Below are 20,133 nucleotides of genomic sequence, written 5' to 3' on the forward strand. Positions count from 1 at the left end.
TATGTACACATGGATAGGACACATGTGCACGTTACAAGCTTTAGTAAACTGAAACACAGCGTGACAGTCTAACTTAGTTTTTCTTCCGCCTGTACCAGTAAGAAAGCAAAATGGTAGTCGATTACAAGGTTCCAAAAGAGAGGACAAAACTGAAGACCAACGAAGAAATAGCACTTGATACACAATTCAGAAAGAGAATGAAAACCATCCGAAGAAAAGTACGTGTTCCTAATTTAGGCGAGTGCCTAACACCGTACGAGTGCTTGGCCTAGCCTATGTTAGGCGTAGACTAGGCCTAACTGAGTAACTATATTTGTAGCATGGTGGGCTCATAATTGACGCACTTAAGGATTTGATCAACGATGTCTATCAAGGAAAAGTCAAAATCCCTCAACTGTATGCGTTTTGCAAATGTGTAGTTCTTCAGAAATGTAATGATCTCAAAATATGTATTGTTCTGTTCCTACACAACGAAAATTGATAGAATTGAGCAGAATTTGACCACAGAATGTCTGTCATGTTCAGTTCTTTCATACCCCTTATTAAAATTGACCCATTCGTCGATAGCTAACTGTAGTGTTGGCCTAAGTATACATCCATTGACTTTGGATGCTGTTTGTTATATCTCTGAGAGTCTAAGCAGGTGAGGTCCCAGAGAGTAGTGGTATTATATTGAGGTAATTTTGGTTATTTCTCAGGAGTAATCATTCCTAATGCCCAATAAATGTGCAAAACTTAGGGGAGGCAGATACTTTAGTTTAAGCTAAAAAATAAACACAATTTGACCAGCGTATTCCTGAAATGGATCTAAACTCGTCAAATATGTAACTCTGCTTGACTGCAAAAAGGTTACGTTGCCTGCTGTATCGTTGCTAGTAATGTTAGAAGGTGCGTCAATGACGAAGGTGATCAACAATGAAGCCTTTACTTTCTTCTTTATTATTAAGTATTAGTCTTATCCTGCAGTTATAATGGCCAATTGTAGGCCAATGCTAAAGCTGGTTTGGCAGTTATTACTTTGCTAAATTTGGTCAAGCTTCAAGGAAAACTGATGTGGTAATTAGGCCTAGTCTAGTCTTGACTCTGAAAAAAGCCTTGCATCATTTCACTTTTGAAAACACTCAGAGGTGTCGGCTGTGTAAGGATATGGAAGCTTGTTTACTTGAATGGCACCACTCTGTGGTTTTCAAGCAAAGCATTATAAAGTCATTAAATTTTGTTAACTTTTTCAAGCATGTTTTAGCCTTCACAACATAGTGTCAGAAGTAAGTGGTTTGATGACCCATGTATCGAGTTATGTCTAATTTTCAAGGTCATTATGTGGCGAACCTGTATGATCAACCTGAGGGGACCATACCCAAATCTAGGCTATTCTACTTAAGCGTGTTATGCTGCCGTAACACTTAGTACAGTCATTGCACATGCTGACGTTAAAGATGACCTAGGCCTGTGCAAGTATAACATTGGTGATTGCCGTGTTTATGAACATAGACTGTGTGTAGACTCCTGAAGTGCATAAAAGTAATTGAAAAGACAAAGAGTTAAGGCCTGTATTTGAAAAGTTACCCTTAGATTAGAATTAAGAAGTACGGTAGCGTAATTTTGTCACAAAAAAGGTGTGATATTTCAGTGCCATTACCAAAAAACTTGAACCTCAAGGGTAATTTGAAGCAGAAATGGGGGAAATTCAGATTGTGGTGGGACTGTTATGTCACTCTGACTGAGTTGGATAAGAAAGATGAGAAAGTCCTAATCAGGTGGCAACATTTATAACTGGTTAAGGTCCTGAGGCATTGGAAATCCACAACAATTTGCCGTACCAAAATGCTGTAGATTGTACAAAAAATTGTCAAAATAATGAGCTTATAATGGGAAACATGTACTGTATAGGGCAGAGAAACGTAATCTATGAAATTAAAAGTTTAATAACTGCACTCAGGAACGAATGAAATATTTGATGCATTTTTTTGTGAAACTGAGAACTTCTGCATCATGGTGCAAGTGTGGCACACTAAAGGATGTTTCACTTTGTATTGTATGCGGCATAGCTAGTCAAAATACTTTGGATCTCCCAAGATTTATTAACATCTGTAAGGCGGCCGGAGCAGCTGGAGCGCAAACATAAGGTATGAGTAGGGATGCACCGGATCCAAATTTTTGGATCCGGCCAGAACCGGATTTTGCCGGATAGTACATGTTTCCGGCCATTACACAAAAGAATCATTAATAAGAAGTAGAAGTATGAAACAAGGAGCAAATCTTAGGTGATGTATACGCATATTATAAAGAATGTGAAATTAAGACCCCATTTTATGAGATTAAATATGACTTGAAGTGGTGTGATCTACATTCTTTAATAAAATAACTACAATATAATTGTTGACAAGCTTGATACAGTACAGTATGTAAATTTGTTTGCTGGAAAAATACTGCATACTACCTATGAAGTTTGTTTTAAAACAGGAAGCTACATTTCACAAATCTTATACTTTATACTGAATAAAAAGATTATTTAATTGTTGTAATAACACTACTATCTGGATTTACTGTAGAATTGTCTTTCATTAGTCATTATTTGGTAACAAATTTTTACACTGCAATATTATCTGTAAAATGAATAAAAAAAAGCATTGTAATTGTATTTTTCCAGAAGTGGAAGAAACTTCTTATCTATCTTTTATCTACAGTATCCTTTAAAATGGAATTGAATGTTCATTAGAACACTTAATGATTTAGGTTTTTCATGAACTTTTAGGAACTTTCATGGTGACAAGAGATATCCAAGAGAATGCCAACAATAATGGGAAAGTAAAGATTCAATGGAACAGTATTTTGACTGATAAGTATATGAATGGTCTATTTTAACTGCACAATATTAAACTGATGAAGGCTGCAAGAAATGATTTCACTGCAAACTGTATTTGTTGTATATAGCTTCATATTATTACAGTAGTTGTATTATTTTGGTTGATCTTTAGAAAAAGTGGGTCAGACCATTGAGTAAATTAAATTAAACATGTTAAACCTAATTTTTCCTTACTTTGAATGTTTTTATTAATTTTTGGAAATAGTTGACATTGATTTAAGTTAATACCAACACCTTTTTAAGGAATCATTCAGGCCAGATTTTGAAAAAGATTCGGCCAGATTTTGAAAAAGATCCGGCCGGATTTTGAAAAATATCCGGCCGGAACCGGAACTGGATAATTCCTCACGATCCGGCCGGATAGTCCGACCGGACCGGATATCCGGTGCATCCCTAGGTATGAGTGATCAAAGGCTGAAGTCCATGCTGTCAGGTACAACCCAAACTCAAGATGCCACAAAGGTAAATGGGTTGAAGACTGTAGGTACTGCGGAAGAAGTCATGAGGCAGACAAAATGAGATGTCCAGCATATGACCAATCTTGTTCGAAATGTAAACAAATGGAGTCAAAGCAAAAGAATGATTTTCATAAAAGTCATAAGAAATCAGTCAAACAGGTTGACTTGAGTAGTGAAAGTAAGAAGAAGCCAAATGAACCAAAAGCAGAAACTGGATTGTGTTTGCTACTTTGCTGTATTACTGACCTATATTAGGCCATTGATGAACACTTGTTAGAGTTAAGTGTTTGTTAATAAGGTTTAGATACTTTTAAGGGTAAGAAATATGATCAGTTTATGAAGTGGAAATTAGAGATCAAAAAGTTGGATAAAAGAAAGTTTTCTTTTAAAGAAGGAAAGGTGTATAGATACAGTATGGAAGCTTGTTTACTTATATGACACCACTCTGTGGTTGTCAAGCAAAGCATGGAACATCATTAAATCTGTTAACTTTATCAAGCATGTTTTTAGCCTTCATTTTGTCAGATTGAGCATAGAATGTGAAGATCACAACAAGCTGCATCCTTTTGAAAGCTGTTCACCTACAAGAAAAGTAATACATTTTTATCTCCCTTGCCAGAAGTCTGAAAGGAACTTTATGGTGGAATTTCAGTTTGAAATTGGGTCTGTTAGCAGCATCATTTGCCTAACATTAGTCAGGGGATGATGGTTTCCAACACAGTTAATTTGACTGCAATGACTTTTTGCTATATTAAAAAATATGCATTTTCCACATATCTCTCAAGTACACAGTTTCTGTAAATCACATGGCAATGGGCCTAAAAAATGGATGTACAAAAATGCTAAAATATCTCACAGATTTCTCAGAAGCTGCTTGCAAAATATGAATTTGATAAAATGCTATGTACATAAAACAAAAACATGTGACCTTTGGTTCCTCATAGAAATAAACTGGTAAGTTAGGTTTGCATTCTAAATCAGCTGACACATGCTAGGCTACTGTAGATCAACAATCTACTTTGCTTCACTACAGTGACACCGTACTGGTCAAAGACTGGAAGGGCTTGTAAAATACTTTAATTCTGTAATATTTTTGTAAAATCTTGAACCTTTCTTCGTACTGTAGTATAATCCTCTGTCAGTCAACTTGTCAAGTGCTGTTAGTAGGCTAGTCTTTAGTCTATCGGTTAGTCTTTAAAGCAGAGAACTTGTACGGAAATGGTATTGATTAATAAACTTTGTTCTATTAAAAGATAAAAATGTACACTGCTTCAAGGCATGGTTGTTATTTTTTAAGCCTCATCTACACATTTCATGGAATTGACCTTATAATATTGCAATTATGATAAAGTTTCATTGGTTTTCATATTGTTATTTTCCCTACTGTTTCAGAATGGAGATTGCCTTGAAGATGATCCTGATTCTGGTGTGGTCTACCTTAGTCAAATACCTCATTCCTTCTGTGAAGAAGCTATGTTCAAGTACTTTTCTCAGTTTGGGAGAATAAAAAGGATAAGGCTTAGTCGTTGTAGGAAGGTAAGGAAGTAAACCAGGTTAAAAAGATGGAAACTCTGCAGCTGAATAAATTATTAAATAATGGCATCATGAATCAATAGGCAACAAGAAGTTGGTGCATGTAGAGCAAGCAACATTACAAGGTGCTGTACATTGCATCAGATGCTCCCACAAGTAAAAACTAAAAAATGGTAAGCAGAGAAGCACCAACACCTAATCAGTGTGTTGAACAAGTTAAATCTGATTGTCATGTTGAGGTGCATTTTGCCCGCAATGTATGAGCAGGGCCTGTACTTTAAAAAACAACTTGCCCAGTCAGGCAAGTAGCTTCCAGAATTAACTTGCCCTGATACTTTTTACTAGCCCTGAAATGACAGAAAATACAGGGAGACTGCTAACATGGTATAGTTGTATTGTAATATGCACTGTTGTTTGTTTACACTGTCACTTGTTTTTCTGGCTTATGAGGATGATAGTGATGCTGAACATCGTGATGTTAATGTTTATTTGCATTATTATTTTAAGAAATGTTAAAATTTGCAGGATTTCTGAACTGAGAAAATCATTCATTGCAATTTTTTGTAATCTATCTTTCTTTTTGTTCATATGATTGAAACAACCTATCAGTCCCACACCTTGCAGAACATAATGTTCTTTATGTCAAACACAACTCTTGGCATTAACGAGGGCTATACATGGTTGATATTCACATGATGTTCATTATGTCAAACACAACTCTTTTGGCATTAACGAGGGCTATACATGGTTGATATTCACATAATGTTCATTACTGTATGTCAAACACAACTCTTTTGGCATTAACGAGGGCTATACATGGTTGATATTCACATAATGTGCATTATGTCAAACACAACTCTTTTGGCATTAACGAGGGCTATACATGGTTGATATTCTCACAATGGCAGTTCTTCTTTCGTTCACATACTGTATTTATAACTACAGGATTGAAAGTAATGTAATACATACGTATAATTAAACGATTGTGGTATGTGCCCTATGACATGATACATCACCAGGCTCGTAGTCACTGTCTCCCCCCTCCCCCCCATGTTTTTCATTTGTTCCTGCAAATTACTAGCTCAATTAAAACAAAGTAAGGTTGTATTGCAAACAGAATTTAAGTGGAATGCAAATGTATGGTAAAAGATGGAAAAGATTGCATCATTTGGCATCAAACCCCCCCTGAGATAAGCAAAAATTTCTCAAAGGGGTGGGGGCACAGTTAATTGAGATCTGTCATTGACAATAGTCAATGGGCTGTTAGTGTGTGATTTTCTTTAAAACAGTTAACTCAATGGAGAAGTCCATTTGACTTAGTGTGTAAAAGATTGTCGATACAAAAGAAATGTTCTTACGAAGGACACATCAAGAATGATCTCACCAAGATTTATGTTTGGGTTAAGTAGTAGATACTTTGTTATGATTTACACATCTATCACTTGCCCAGTCAGCCAAGTTTAGATAAGAGAGAACTTGCCCGACATAATTTTCACTTGCTACAGGCAACCTGGCAATTGTTAATGTTCAGCCCTGATGAGTAATGAGTAAACCAAAAATCAATAGGAAAACAAAGTTTGCCCTAATTTTTGTTTTACCATCAAACAAACACAAGTGGCCTTAAGTAAAGGTCACTTCAAGGAAACTTGACCACAACCATGACCATAGGTCTTTGTATTGAATACATTCAGTAGTGAGTGATACTTGTACTGAACAACCTTCATGAACAGCTAATGACAATTTATTCCACAAGGAAGATATGACACATTCAATGTTACAGACAAGACATTAAGTCTACTGTCAATGTGACATCAATATATCATGACACATACTTATGCTCAATTTGAAAGTTTTCCTTTGTTTATTACAATGTTTATTTTCTATGGTTGAGATGGGTTTTGCAACTACTGTATTGTAGTATTGAAGTTCATAACATCAAGCCTTGTCTTTTGAGGCATGCAAGTGCGATCATACAGTGACATACACATGAGAGTTAACTAATTTATACTAATACCAATTTGTTTAACCAACCGACAATTGCTTTTCCATCTTAAATTGCAGAGTGCAAAAAGTCGAGGTTTTGCTTACGTTGAGTTTGAGTATGCAGAGGTGGCGAAGATTGTTGCAGAGACCATGAACAACTATTTGATGTATAGGAAACTCATCAGATGTAAGTGTACCCTCCTCTAGGAAGCAAGTCTCGTGAAACAGAAACATTGTTCTGGCATGCATAAAAGTTACTCTTAATGAATTTGTTGATCAAAATGTTGAGCATGACAGCTACTTAACAGAGCTTGTCTTGTGTAAAGTCCTTTTCTTGGAAGGCAAGGAAAAAACAAAAACAAGAGAGAGATGCAATGGTAGATCAACCTCATCAAACTGTTCTTCAGAAAGACATGAAACTAAGTAAACTTCCATAATAAAATAATGATCTCAATAATGTACCGTATGTCTGTTAAACTACAATGTTAAGCAGCCACATATGCTTATTATTCATATTTCATGTCAATTCACAATTTTAGCTAATTGTGGATTTCACAGTATAAGATCACTTGCTTTGTCTGGCCATCTGGAGACTGAACCACATGACCTCCCAGCTGCTAGATCTCATTGTTTCTAAGATACCAGTTTATTGTTTTGGTTGGAGGTCAGAGGTTATTTAAGGTCAGCAGAGGGCAAAATGTGAAAATCTCATAAATGCTGTATCGCCAGAACCTGAACAATGAAGCTCATATATGCATGGTACAGTACAGTATGTAGTGTCAAGATTTGTAAAGATTATGTAGTGTAAAGATTTTACACAATTTGGTGTTGGTCAAAGGTCATTTAAGGTCATCAGAGCTCAAACCCTGAACACCTTGTAAGCGCAATACTGTATCTCAAGAGATCTCATATTTGAAATATGGCTCCCTTATGAGTACAAGATCCCTGATGTTTTTGGTGGAGGTGAAAGGTTATTTAAGGTCAGCAGTTGCCAAAATTGTGAAGGCTATATGTATCTCTCAAAGGCCAAGATTTATTCATGGTTAATATGTGCATGGAAGATTACCCTTATGATTGGAAAATGTCTACATATTTTTATGCAGATCAAATGTCATATGAAGTCAACAGAGGTGAAAACATTGTAAACATGATATATATTTCAAAAAGGAAATATTGAGTATTATTTGACATGAATTTTATAAGGCTTCACAGTGTTAAATTGTTTTGAAACCTTTTGGAAATTCATCTTCATCAAGTATCTGCACCTAATGTTGATCAGTGTTGGCAATATCTATCACTTAGTGTGGAAAAAAGGGCATAGAAGGTTGTCATTCAAAGCTTCCCAAAAATGGCTCAAACTTTCTTCTGACATATGGACATCCTCAGATATGATAAGATAATGATCTGTCTTGGTTTAAATGCTCCAGTATGTGAAAGGACACAACAGTGTATAGTAAATAACATGCATATGAAATCTAGACTTAATTGTACTTGTAAACATCTTACTTTCAGTAGTATCTATAGATGTAGTGACAGAATTTGTCACATTTTCATACTGGTAGAAATTGGATGTCCATTCTGGTGGCAGACTTCATGTGTTAGCCATTTCTGACAAATTAGACAAAACTGCTATGATCTCTAGGGAGTAAACTGGTTGTTCCTTTTGAGCAATTGGGTCACTGATAATGATCTTGTTGACAGTTTTGTGTTTATAATCCTTCACAAGTTCCCAAGAATAAGTTCCCTGATATAATAATCCGCAAGACAAATATATAGAATATACCAGAATAAGTTAACTATTGGAAAGCTTGTTCTGCATATACTGTCACTGCGAGTGACCACTGGGAGGGTCTTCATTTAGGTTTGTTAGATTTCACTATGTATGTCAGTTGAATGATGATTGCTTGCCACTTGCTACAACTGTAATCAACAGTGATTGGTACTCTGTCTAATAGGTTAATGTTATAAACAAAATATTGTGTATAGAAGAGATCCAAGGTCCATTCAGGAATTTCTATTTAAATATTTCTACCAATAAAAATCATAGGCAAGGTAGTGCCAAAGGAAGAGCTTCACCCTGACACCTTCAAGGGATGTTTCAGGAAGTTTGGAAAACCTAGAGGTAGAATGAACAGCATAAGACGTAACAACAGTTATGTGAATGCAGACACGAAGAGAGTCAGCAGAACTCTTAAACGGAAAGCCAAACAGGAAGAAAAGAAGGAGAAACTGTTGAAGGAGATGGGCATTGATTTTAAGATTGATGGATATGTGAGTATGAAAGATTCGCAATGATTTGTAATTTATTTTACAGTACTGTTGCAGGCGTGGATGTTTGAGATGGGCATTGATTTGTGAGTTATACAGTACTGTTGCAGGCATGGATGTTTGTTGTTTGAGATGGGCATTGATTTTAAGATTGATGGATATGTGAGTATGAAAGATTCGCAATGATTTGTAATTTATTTTACAGTTCTGTTGCAGGCGTGGATGTTTGAGATGGGCATTGATTTGTGAGTTATACAGTACTGTTGCAGGCATGGATGTTTGTTGTTTGAGATGGGCATTGATTTTAAGATTGATGGATATGTGAGTATGAAAGATTCGCAATGATTTGTAATTTATTTTACAGTACTGTTGCAGGCGTGGATGTTTGAGATGGGCATTGATTTGTGAGTTATACAGTACTGTTGCAGGCATGGATGTTTGTTGTTTGAGATGGGCATTGATTTTAAGATTGATGGATATGTGAGTATGAAAGATTCGCAATGATTTGTAATTTATTTTACAGTACTGTTGCAGGCGTGGATGTTTGAGATGGGCATTGATATGTGAGTTATACAGTACTGTTGCAGGCATGGATGTTTATTGTTTGAGATGGGCATTGATTTTAAGATTGATGGATACGTGAGTATGAAAGATTCGCAATGATTTGTAATTTATTTTACAGTTCTGTTGCAGGCTTGGATGTTTGAGATGGGCATTGATTTGTGAGTTATACAGTACTGTTGCAGGCATGAATGTTTGTTGTTTGAGATGGGCATTGATTTTAAGATTGATGGATACGTGAGTATGAAAGATTCGCAATGATTTGTAATTTATTTTACAGTTCTGTTGCAGGCGTGGATGTTTGAGATGGGCATTGATATGTGAGTTATACAGTACTGTTGCAGGCATGGATGTTTGTTGTTTGAGATGGGCATTGATTTTAAGATTGATGAATACGTGAGTATGAAAGATTCGCAATGATTTGTAATTTATTTTACAGTTCTGTTGCAGGCGTGGATGTTTGAGATGGGCATTGATTTGTGAGTTATACAGTACTGTTGCAGGCATGGATGTTTGTTGTTTCAGATGGGCATTGATTTTAAGATTGACGAATACGTGAGTATGAAAGATTCGCAATGATTTGTAATTTATTTTACAGTTCTGTTGCAGGCGTGGATGTTTGAGATGGGCATTTAATTTAAGATTGATGGATACGTGAGTATGAAAGATTCGCAATGATTTGCGAGTTGCAGGTGTGGATGTTTGAGATGGGCATTGATTTGTGAGTTACTGTATATTACAGTACTGTTGCAGGCATGGATGTTTGTTGTTTGAGATGGGCATTGATGTTAAGATTGATGGATATGTGAGTATGAAAGATTCGCAATGATTTGCGTGATATTTTACAGTTCTGTTGCAGGTGTGGATGTTTGAGATGGTCATTGATTTTAAGATTGATGGATACGTGAGTATGAAAGATTCGCAATGATTTGCAAGTTGCAGGCGTGGATGTTTGAGATGGGCATTGATTGTAAGACAGATGTAAGTTTGGAAAGATGGGCATTGATTTGTGAGTTATACAGTACTGTTGCAGGCATGGATGTTTGTTGTTTGAGATTGGCATTGATTTTAAGATTGATGAATACGTGAGTATGAAAGATTCGCAATGATTTGCAAGTTATTTTACAGTACTGTTGCAGGCGTGGATGTTGAGATGGGCATTAATTTTAAAATTGATGGATACGTGAGTATGAAAGATTCGCAATGATTTGCAAGTTGCAGGCGTGGATGGTTGAGATGGGCATTGATTGTAAGACAGATGTAAGTTTGGAAAGATGGGCATTGATTTGTGAGTCTTGTATACATGGTTGTGTGAGTTTAAAGAGGCAATGTACATTGACTGTAAGATAAGATACATAAGTTTAATTAGATGTGCATTGCTTTGCTAGTTATTTGAGGCTACTTTTGCAGGTTTGAGTATGTAAGCTTTGGAAGCTTTGAGGTGATTGGCATTGATTGGAAGTTTAGATACAAAAGTTCAAAGAGATGTGCAAATGTACAGTAGATGTTTTTAGTTTAGAGAGGGAGTGAACATTGGCAGTATCATTGATGGATACTGATTGTCACTTGAAATAGAAACTTGGCATTGATTTGTATTTCCATTTAAGGTGTTCTCCTAACTGGATATTTATTAGGAACATGATTTTTATTTTCAGAAAATGGAATGGGAGGCAGCAAAGGTTACTTTCGCCAAACCAGGTGAACCTACAAAAACTCAGAAGGCAAGTCCAGAGACTGAAGATGTTGAGAGGCAAGTCGCAACAGATGAAGTAGAACAAGGTCAGGCAGAAGTAACTGAGCGATCTGAACAACCATCGGTAAAGGTCAGTGAATTTACAACAACACTGTGACGTACTAATTTCTTTCACAAATTCAGTTCTGTACATCAATTTTCTTGTAATTTGGCTAACAAGTAACATTAACAAGGAACGTACAAAATTGACAAGAAAATTGAAATCAACTTTAAAGGGAGCTATAAAAAGCGTTCTTTGATCGTGCAAACATATTCTGTGCCTCTTGTGCAATTTGAAGGGAAGTTTTATCTGAGGAAATTAATTTGGCATAAAAATAGAGTTGTGAAATTTATGTTTTCCTTGTATTGGAAATTTTCTTTCCCACCACACACATCCTACTGAGCTGTTCAAATTAATAGGCCAATTATCAGTGTCAATATTTGACCTTAGTTTTTTGTTTCTGGCAATACAATTTCCGACCAAATTCTATAAAACAAGAGAGAAGCAGCTTAAGAACACCTGTGATTTCAGGAGAGATATGCAACAAACCTACCGTGAGTTCAATCACTAAAATAAAATGTGCCTTCCTACAGCAGTTATTATTGCTACCTTCCCTCAATTGTTGCTGTTCTTCTGACCATTTATTTCAGTTAAAGTTTCTGTGCAACCTTTGTTTGTAGTTCCTTCATAAATGGGCAAAATGGGAATTGAAGCTTTAACTTTTGAATCAATATTGCATGAAAACTCATTCACTGTCATGATGCAATGGGAAAGAGATTACAACAACCCAGGTCAGGGCTTCTACAGACAGAATTCTGATATCAAGAAAATTCAATTAAAGTCATCTCTGTGGACAAAACCGCTTTTCTTATGGAAAAGAGCAAAGAAATGTTGACTAGAATATTATTGAAACCTGTTAGTTCAAGGTGAAAAATAACAGGGAAGGAATCTCTCTTGACATTCATTTCCTGGTCCATTTCCTTTCTCAGTTGTATCAATTGGGCTGTGATCTCTTTCTACAGGGTATGCAAGGTACTATGGCTTCTGACTGGTGCCCCCAAAAAATAAATGGCTAGGGATTCCCATCAACTAAGGCCTGGATGCTTCAGTTAGTAGAATGCAGGGCTTGTAACCCTGAAGTCACTGCTATGAATCCTGTTCTACCCAAACAAAATGTTCTTTGCTCTTTGCCACTGTCCAAATTTCCCAGTCTGTTTTCCATTGTTCATTTACTAAGGTATTTTATCTATTGAATGAACAGGAAACTGCAGATTCTTCATCAGCAGATGGTAGCAAAAGGTCAACAAGGAGAAGTATGAGGAAAGGAAAGAAGGATAAAGCAGAGGAAATCAAATCATCACAGAGATTAGACCCCAAAGAAACGTTGGAAAGTATGATGGTGAGCGTTGAGAAGATGAGTGATAATATGGTAGTTAGTACAGAAGAGCAGAGTTCAAAGGTCAGTGGACCATAGCATTAAAGTAAACATCAAGGGTAAACCTTATTCCTAATTTTAAATGACCTTTATGCATGTTATTGACCATGTATTATAAAGACAGTCTTCAATGAATATGCTTAAAGTTTATCAAAGGTTATTCAAACTAGGCCTTTCCTCTGATGATACTTATCCTTGTAGTGCTCAAAACCCTTATTTTTTGTGTGTCACCTCTTCGACAGGAAGCTGAAGAATCACTACCTGGAGATGTTGACAAAATATCACCAAAGGGAATGAGGACAAGAAGCAGGAAGGGAGCCAAGAAAGATGAACAAGAGGATGCCCCGGTATCTAGACCAAGAACCCAGAAAAAGAGGGAGGTAGGCAGAATTCCTGCTGAAGAGAAGGCCATAAAGAGGGACAAAAATACTCCAAAAAGAAAGAAAAGTTCAGCCAGGAATTGAGAACAAACTAATCTCCCACATGTTTGCTGGAGAGACTGGAAAACGTAGTCACGTGTGGCAAACATTTACCAATTTGAAGGCTAATCTCAAGACATTTTTCATTAACTGGTCTGTGAATGTCAGCAGTCGGGAAGTATTGTAGACTAGTTTTGGACATTTCCAACAACTTGTGGCATGCTGCTGCAGTTAGGAGACCCTTCTGACTAATTTGGGAAAAATAATGCCTGTCAGACATTTAGATGTCTTCAAAACATATCTTGCTTCTGAATAGAAAACTTGAACACATTTTTCTGCCTTTGTTTCCAGAAATTTTACAAAAGCACTTGACAGTGACTAGATTCACATTTATGGATATTGTGTTCCTATGAGATATAATTATTATTCACCTGGTAACAAGAAAAAACAAATAGTAACAGAATACCCATACAAAATGCCTCAGATGTTTGGGTAAGTGAGATGTTGTCAATGGAGGCAAGGGATGTGTGAGTTGAATTTTGGGGTGTACTAAGAAGACCAAAGTGGGGGGGGGGGGGCCTTACATTGAGTTATTTACATCATTTTCCTACCATAATTGTAATTATGACTTAACAGGCCTTTCTTGTAGTTACATTTAACTTAACAGTAGACCATACCAATAAAACACACCGTCAAAAGTACTGCAAAAATAAATACATTATAGGAAACTAAAGTTTGCACTTTTATTGTTCTCATTGTTCTTATTGTGTTGGCAAGTTTGAATCATGAATAAGACAGTCTGCCAGAAAGGGTGCACAGAGAGGAAGGAGACAACACACACTGACAGATAGACAATCACACAAGTTGTACTTCCAATTTCTTCTAATGAAAACTCTACGTGACATATAATGGTAAGAAGTTATTTGCTCAAGTGTCAAAATATGGTCCATGCACTACTATCATGGGGTCTACGTTATACCATTTATACCCGATCAACCGGTTAGGGCATACAAACAGATCTGGCAAAGAAAGACTAGAAGGTGTCAACTAGCAGACTAGTAATTGAGAGGCTTTAGTGACTGCTCTATGAATTACAGTATGCAAATTGTAACTTTAAACATCATTATTATCGGCCGGAAAGTTTAGGCATGATTCAAGTTTTCAAAAGTCCCTGTATTTTAAACTTTTAAATCATTTCCATACACTAAGTGGTCATGAATAAATATTCTGAAAGTGAAAATCCTTGTTGAAAATCGTCCTGAAAGATCATGTTTGCATGCCAAATTATATTTACTTGACTTTCTAGCACTGTTAGTTGACAAATGTATGGTAATATAACTTGAGAGGTTTCAAGACCTCTTTGGTGTTAAAGCAGCATTTTGCGTCCTCGACTATGATATTTCTCAACCTCACTGACTCCACTATGCCATAACAACATACATAACTAGCTTATCTATTTATATTTTACTTCAAATGGTGGCATAAAAGTCGAAAAAATTGCAACTTTCAACTTTGTTGTTCTCCAAGATATTTTCCGTTGGGAACCCAATAAACCTCGCCCATAATATGAATATTTAAACACTACGAACGTCTTGACAGATACGTAATATAACACAACGCTCGATTTGTGTACAGTCTATATGGCAGTTGTACCTGGTTGTACCAACGCAAAGTCTTGAATCTATTTTTAGCAACGGCTCATAACTAAACCTGCATCTCTGATTGGTTGAATTCAAACTAGTGGGTTTGGGAACTGAATGCGATTTAATTTTGTATGTGGAATACTCGCCAATTAACGTTTTTGGCAGGGACAAACTTGGCTAATATCTTAATTTGCTGTTTTGTGATTTGATGTATGTAAAAAACTCGATAGACATGTCAAAAAAGTAGAAAACGGCGACCAAACGCAAAATGCTCATGAATAAACATACTATTCACTGATTGGTGGAATTCAAACTAGTGGATTTGGAGATATGAAAACTTTGTCGAGGACACTTTTACTCGTTATCGATATAAATCGTTAATTACTCGCTAATTAACGCTCTTGGCAGGGTGAAACTTGGATGGTATCTTAGTTTGCGGTTTTATGATTGATACATGTAAAAAAATCGATGCACATGTTAAAAAGGTGGAAAAAAGCGACCCAACGCAAAATGCTGCTTTAATATCCCTTTAAAAAGTACTGCTAACCAATAGCACACAGCACCTAGTACTAGACATTGAACTTGACAGGAAAGGTTTTAACATTTTCGGTGATTGAAGTAGTAAACATACATCTTATGTAACAATTACAGTACAAATGTATAATTTGAAAGGAAGCAGAACTCCAATATAAAACTTGTTTGATTTCCTAATGAGACAATTGTGAGAGAATTACTTCATTGTCAAACATTATTACACAGTCAGTATTGCATCACAGTATTGCATCACATTTTGCTAGAAAAATCAATACTGTCACAAAAGAAAAGATAAAAACAAACTCAAAGAAATAAAAGATACACAAATAAGACAATATTGTCAATTCCTACCTTTACCCGAGAACATCAGAGCAGCTTTACTCATTATTTGTCCAATTATAATTATACTCCCTAGCTGAAGTTTGTAGTGGAATTTTACCAGCAAACAGGAGTACTAAAATCACAACATTTGAATCTTACAAATCTGTGGTCAACTATTGGTGAAATGATTCAGCATTGGATATTCTACAGTTCTCTGACATGACATGACATGACCTTTCTACATGACATCACCATAAGGAAAGTTTGAGGGTTGTGAGATAAAAATGATATATAAACCACACAAGATAACCTTGTCTACCCATTAGAATATCACACACATTTACCAGCTGTGCAACTTTGAAGAAATAAAATTTCAGTAAAAATTCATGAAGATCATGGGAACTCACAATGGCAAGAAAGACCACAATATCAAAGAATCTTCTCACTCTTTGGTTTTAAGAAATTTCAAATAACTTAATAGATCAAACTGCTCCACCCTGATAATTTTAGGCATCTTCATCTGACCTTTGGTTACTGTTAGCACCAATATCAACATCCAGTCTGTTGTAGCGTTCCTTGTATAATAGTAATAAGGGAATCACCAGAAATACAGATCCTAACATGGCCCAATTCATCCATGCATATCCTGAAAACATGAAGTAAAATAAAAAAGATTACAATATACCTCCTAAAGCCTCATTATGTAATTCATTATAAACACAAACTAACCAATCCCTGACTTAATATGTTTTTGGTACTATTGTGTATTAAATCATCATGAAGATGTTCCTTTCTGCAAAATTCTGGCCACTGGAAGCGATCAGGATAATGAAAAATCAGACCAGAACATGGTGATTGATCTTTGTTATTGCTTGGGCCATATGTAAAGATTAATCAGACATATCTGTCCTGGGAGTGCCCATCCCAGATCTGATACTTGCGTAAGGCATCCTCATTTGACCTTTCATTACTGTCAACACCAACATTAACAATCAGTCTGTTGTCACATTTCTTTTTCACAAGTAGTGAGGGAACTACCAGAAATACAGACCCTAACATTTTTTACTCATGTGGGGGCAGATGTATATGTTCATAACTGTAGTTGGCTATATGCTGTGCAATGTATTTTATGCAATCGCCATGCCTAGCACCATTATGTAATGTCACTCTCAATGATCCTGCAGAAGAGAGAGCCACTTGAAGTGCACATTTCACAAATACCATAGAGTCGTATAGTTGCTTCTATAAACCGAGCTAAACATAAATTTGTTCACTGTGCAGGCTCCATGTTTAGGTTATGATCTTTGCTCATACATGCAGAGGGTTAATGTTTATGTTATACAAACAGGACGTTCTTGTTGAATTTTGAATTTGCTCTATCTCTGCAAAAAGGGTAAAAAATTTGGCACAGCAGGTACCTTGTCATGGTTTTTTACAGAATACCATAACATTCTTAGACCATCAAGATCCAATGCATCAGAAGACTTGAATACATTCTGCAGACACAGTTCTCTAATGACTTCCTAATGTATTTTCAATGTTCTATTTGTAGTACATCTGTTTATTCTCCATTTCACACCCAACCAAAAGTCTACACAATCCAGTATTGTAACAGCTAACATGAAATGACCTAAAACCAGTGAAAACAGGACATTATAGTGCTCACAGAGAAACATTGACCTCAATTCATATTATTTTCAGTGTTATTACACTATTCCAAGTCAGAGGATTAACTCACCTGAGATTCTATTCATAATAATCAAGAAATGTAATGAAGTCTTGATTTGATGAACATAATTATGTATATGCACTTTCATCAAAGTTCACTGAAGTTATTGACAAAGGTATTGTATTAATTTTATGAGCAGTTTTGCGTTGTCTGCAAAACAAATGACTATAGGCTGGAAGCTAATGCTATGTTGGGCTTGGTTGCCACTTATTCAGCCCACAGAGGGATCTCTCCTGAAGTGAGGAGGGGGTTGTGGGGGCAGCCAATAAGAGACTTTGGAGATTGATAAACTGACCAATCAGCCTCAAAATCTTGGCTGTTTACACCACTGCTAGTTGTTATGCAAGGGTGTTTTCATAGTTTAGTAGTAAACTACAGAGATACTGATTTTGGCCCTGAACTAAAAAAGATGGCGGTCCTCCTGCAGCAAAAACTGTTTCTGTAATTTAATGATATTTGTAACAATCACTAAATAATGTGCATAACACAATTTTGTAGCATTGATACATTTACAGTAAAAGAAGTTCATTTTTGTAAGTTGATTGCACTGTCGAATTGTATTGGTAATGTTAAAGGAAACACAGCAGGAATTGGCTGTGTTGTCAGAATATTCATTGCAAGATCTTGTTATTATTGCTGTATTTTTGTTAAGCTATACTACAAGATTGCATTGATTTAAGTTAAGTTCATAGTCCAAGCCCCAACATATGTTTGAGTATTTTTAGAAGGCCTCAATTTACTAATAGTTGGGGCTGTTGCTATTAATGTCTAAGTTCTGGCCTCTACTCTGTTGTCATAGTTTTGTAACATAGCTAAGATTTTTAACAACAAAGTCTCAGCAGTTTTGTGGTAGTTTGGAATTTAGCCTTGATCAGGGGTTTCACACTTAGTAACTGTATACATCGTCTTGGAGGAGGGGAACAAGCCTGATCGAGCCGTGTTACGTAACTGCATACACAGGTGTAAAGGATACTGTTATAACAAACTGCGTAGTCTTGAAAAAGTGTAGTTACAGCAAAGGGGAAATGTAAGAGCCACACTACAGAAATTTTCACCATTTTTAGTTAGTTTATTATTTTTTCAAAGTTGTTGCACCTCTTAATTTGTAACAATAAACCGGCTAAAGGGAATTACTCCTCTATATTAATCATTGCTGTATGAGTTGTATGTTTTGTTTAAGTTTTCTACAGCAGGAAAAAGAAGAAAAGTTGGTTGGCGATACAGTATTTCTCAGAAGTAGATCACACTAAGACCTCTCTAGATTGTTTCATCAAATTTACGTTTTTGAGCAGTTTACTGACAGCTCTGATTCAATCATCAACATTTCGTATTAATCAGATGCATAGAGCAATACCAAAATATTTTTTACTTCTACTTTTCTCCTTAAAATGAATCTTGACTGGCCAAGCTAATAACCTACATTGGAATTCAATATTATAATGGAACAGTCAAAAAGTTAATCAAAACCAAACTTGATATTGTTCCTTTAAGAGACCAGTTGACATGTAATCACTAAAAAACAACTAATCATTGTGGGTATTATAAACAGTTGGCAAATATTTGTCTTTTACAGTAAAAGTCAACAAACTGGTTAAGTGCTGTCAAAATATCAGTTACACTTGATATGTTCTTAATTGAACAGCTTAACACGGCTATCATAAATATGGAAAACATTACCAAATGACTTAACAGAGGCAACTAGCAAGAATACAAGGCAAGCAGCATTGTTGAGCCACGTGATAAACCCTGCTGTTGAACTTTCTCCGATTGGATAAGCTCCCTCCGCACAGATCTCATAGAACAGAGGTATCAAGGAAGCCACAAAGAACCCAGTGGCAATGATAGAAATCCATACATGAGCTGCAAAATAACAGGATAAATATCATAGACTTCATGCTGCTAGGATTACCATTAGACCTCGGTCATAGACATGTCAACAAAATGCCAGCTGTCTGCTTCAGCATGTTTAAAACTTGTTCATGTAAGGATAGATTATCAGAAAAGTTGTATCATCTCAGGCCATACTAGAGCCTATAGGTCAGCCCACACTTAAGCCCATAGATCAGCCAAAACTCCAGCCCATACCTCAGCCCACACTCCAGTCTACATACTACTCTAATTATAAGCTCAGTTGCTTCAGCCCACATTCCAGTCTACATACCACTCTAATTATAAGCTCAGTTGCTTCAGCCCATACCTCAGCCCACACTCCAGTCTACATACTACTCTAATTATAAGCTCAGTTGCTTCCGCCCATACCTCAGCCCACACTCCAGTCTACATACCACTCTAATTATAAGCTCAGTTGCTTCCGCCCCATACCTCAGCCCACACTCCAGTCTACATACTACTCTAATTATAAGCTCAGTTGCTCCAGCCCATACCTCAGCCCACACTCCAGTCTACATACTACTCTTATTATAAGCTCAGTTGCTTCAGCCCATACCTCAGCCCACACTCCAGTCTACATACTACTCTAATTATAAGCTCAGTTGCTTCAGCCCACATTCCAGTCTACATACCACTCTAATTATAAGCTCAGTTGCTTCAGCCCATACCTCAGCCCACACTCCAGTCTACATACTACTCTAATTATAAGCTCAGTTGCTTCCGCCCATACCTCAGCCAACACTCCAGTCTACATACCACT

At 36.3% G+C, this 20,133-nt stretch overlaps 2 protein-coding genes across 6 annotated transcripts in view; one reads left to right on the forward strand and one right to left on the reverse strand.

Moving 5' to 3' along the window:
* LOC139966799 (uncharacterized) lies at positions 1 to 13,989 on the forward strand. 3 transcript variants are annotated; one of them, XM_071970164.1, is made up of 7 exons: positions 1 to 218; positions 4,717 to 4,860; positions 6,919 to 7,027; positions 8,888 to 9,111; positions 11,304 to 11,492; positions 12,664 to 12,861; positions 13,080 to 13,989. In XM_071970164.1, the coding sequence occupies exons 1-7, from the start codon at positions 111 to 113 to the stop codon at positions 13,299 to 13,301; spliced, it is 1,194 nt and encodes a 397-aa protein (XP_071826265.1). In that variant the 5' UTR covers positions 1 to 110; the 3' UTR covers positions 13,302 to 13,989. The 3 variants fall into 3 exon arrangements, with proteins under 3 accessions (XP_071826265.1, XP_071826267.1, XP_071826266.1); XM_071970166.1 differs by having other exon boundaries at positions 12,664 to 12,801; XM_071970165.1 differs by having other exon boundaries at positions 2 to 218; positions 11,325 to 11,492.
* Positions 13,986 to 20,133, reverse strand: part of LOC139966797 (solute carrier family 49 member 4 homolog) — a 25,487-nt gene continuing 19,339 nt past the window's right edge. For all 3 annotated transcript variants that reach the window (XM_071970157.1, XM_071970158.1, XM_071970159.1), the window contains exons 12-13: positions 19,161 to 19,343; positions 13,986 to 16,400 (exon numbers count right to left, since the gene is read on the reverse strand). In XM_071970157.1, coding sequence (XP_071826258.1) covers positions 16,261 to 16,400; positions 19,161 to 19,343 — 323 coding nt within the window. In that variant the 3' untranslated portion in view covers positions 13,986 to 16,260. The remainder of the gene's footprint in view (positions 16,401 to 19,160; positions 19,344 to 20,133) is intronic.

This window comes from Apostichopus japonicus, chromosome 4 (assembly GCF_037975245.1).
Source record: "Apostichopus japonicus isolate 1M-3 chromosome 4, ASM3797524v1, whole genome shotgun sequence".
Classification (NCBI taxonomy): Eukaryota; Metazoa; Echinodermata; class Holothuroidea; order Aspidochirotida; family Stichopodidae; genus Apostichopus; species Apostichopus japonicus.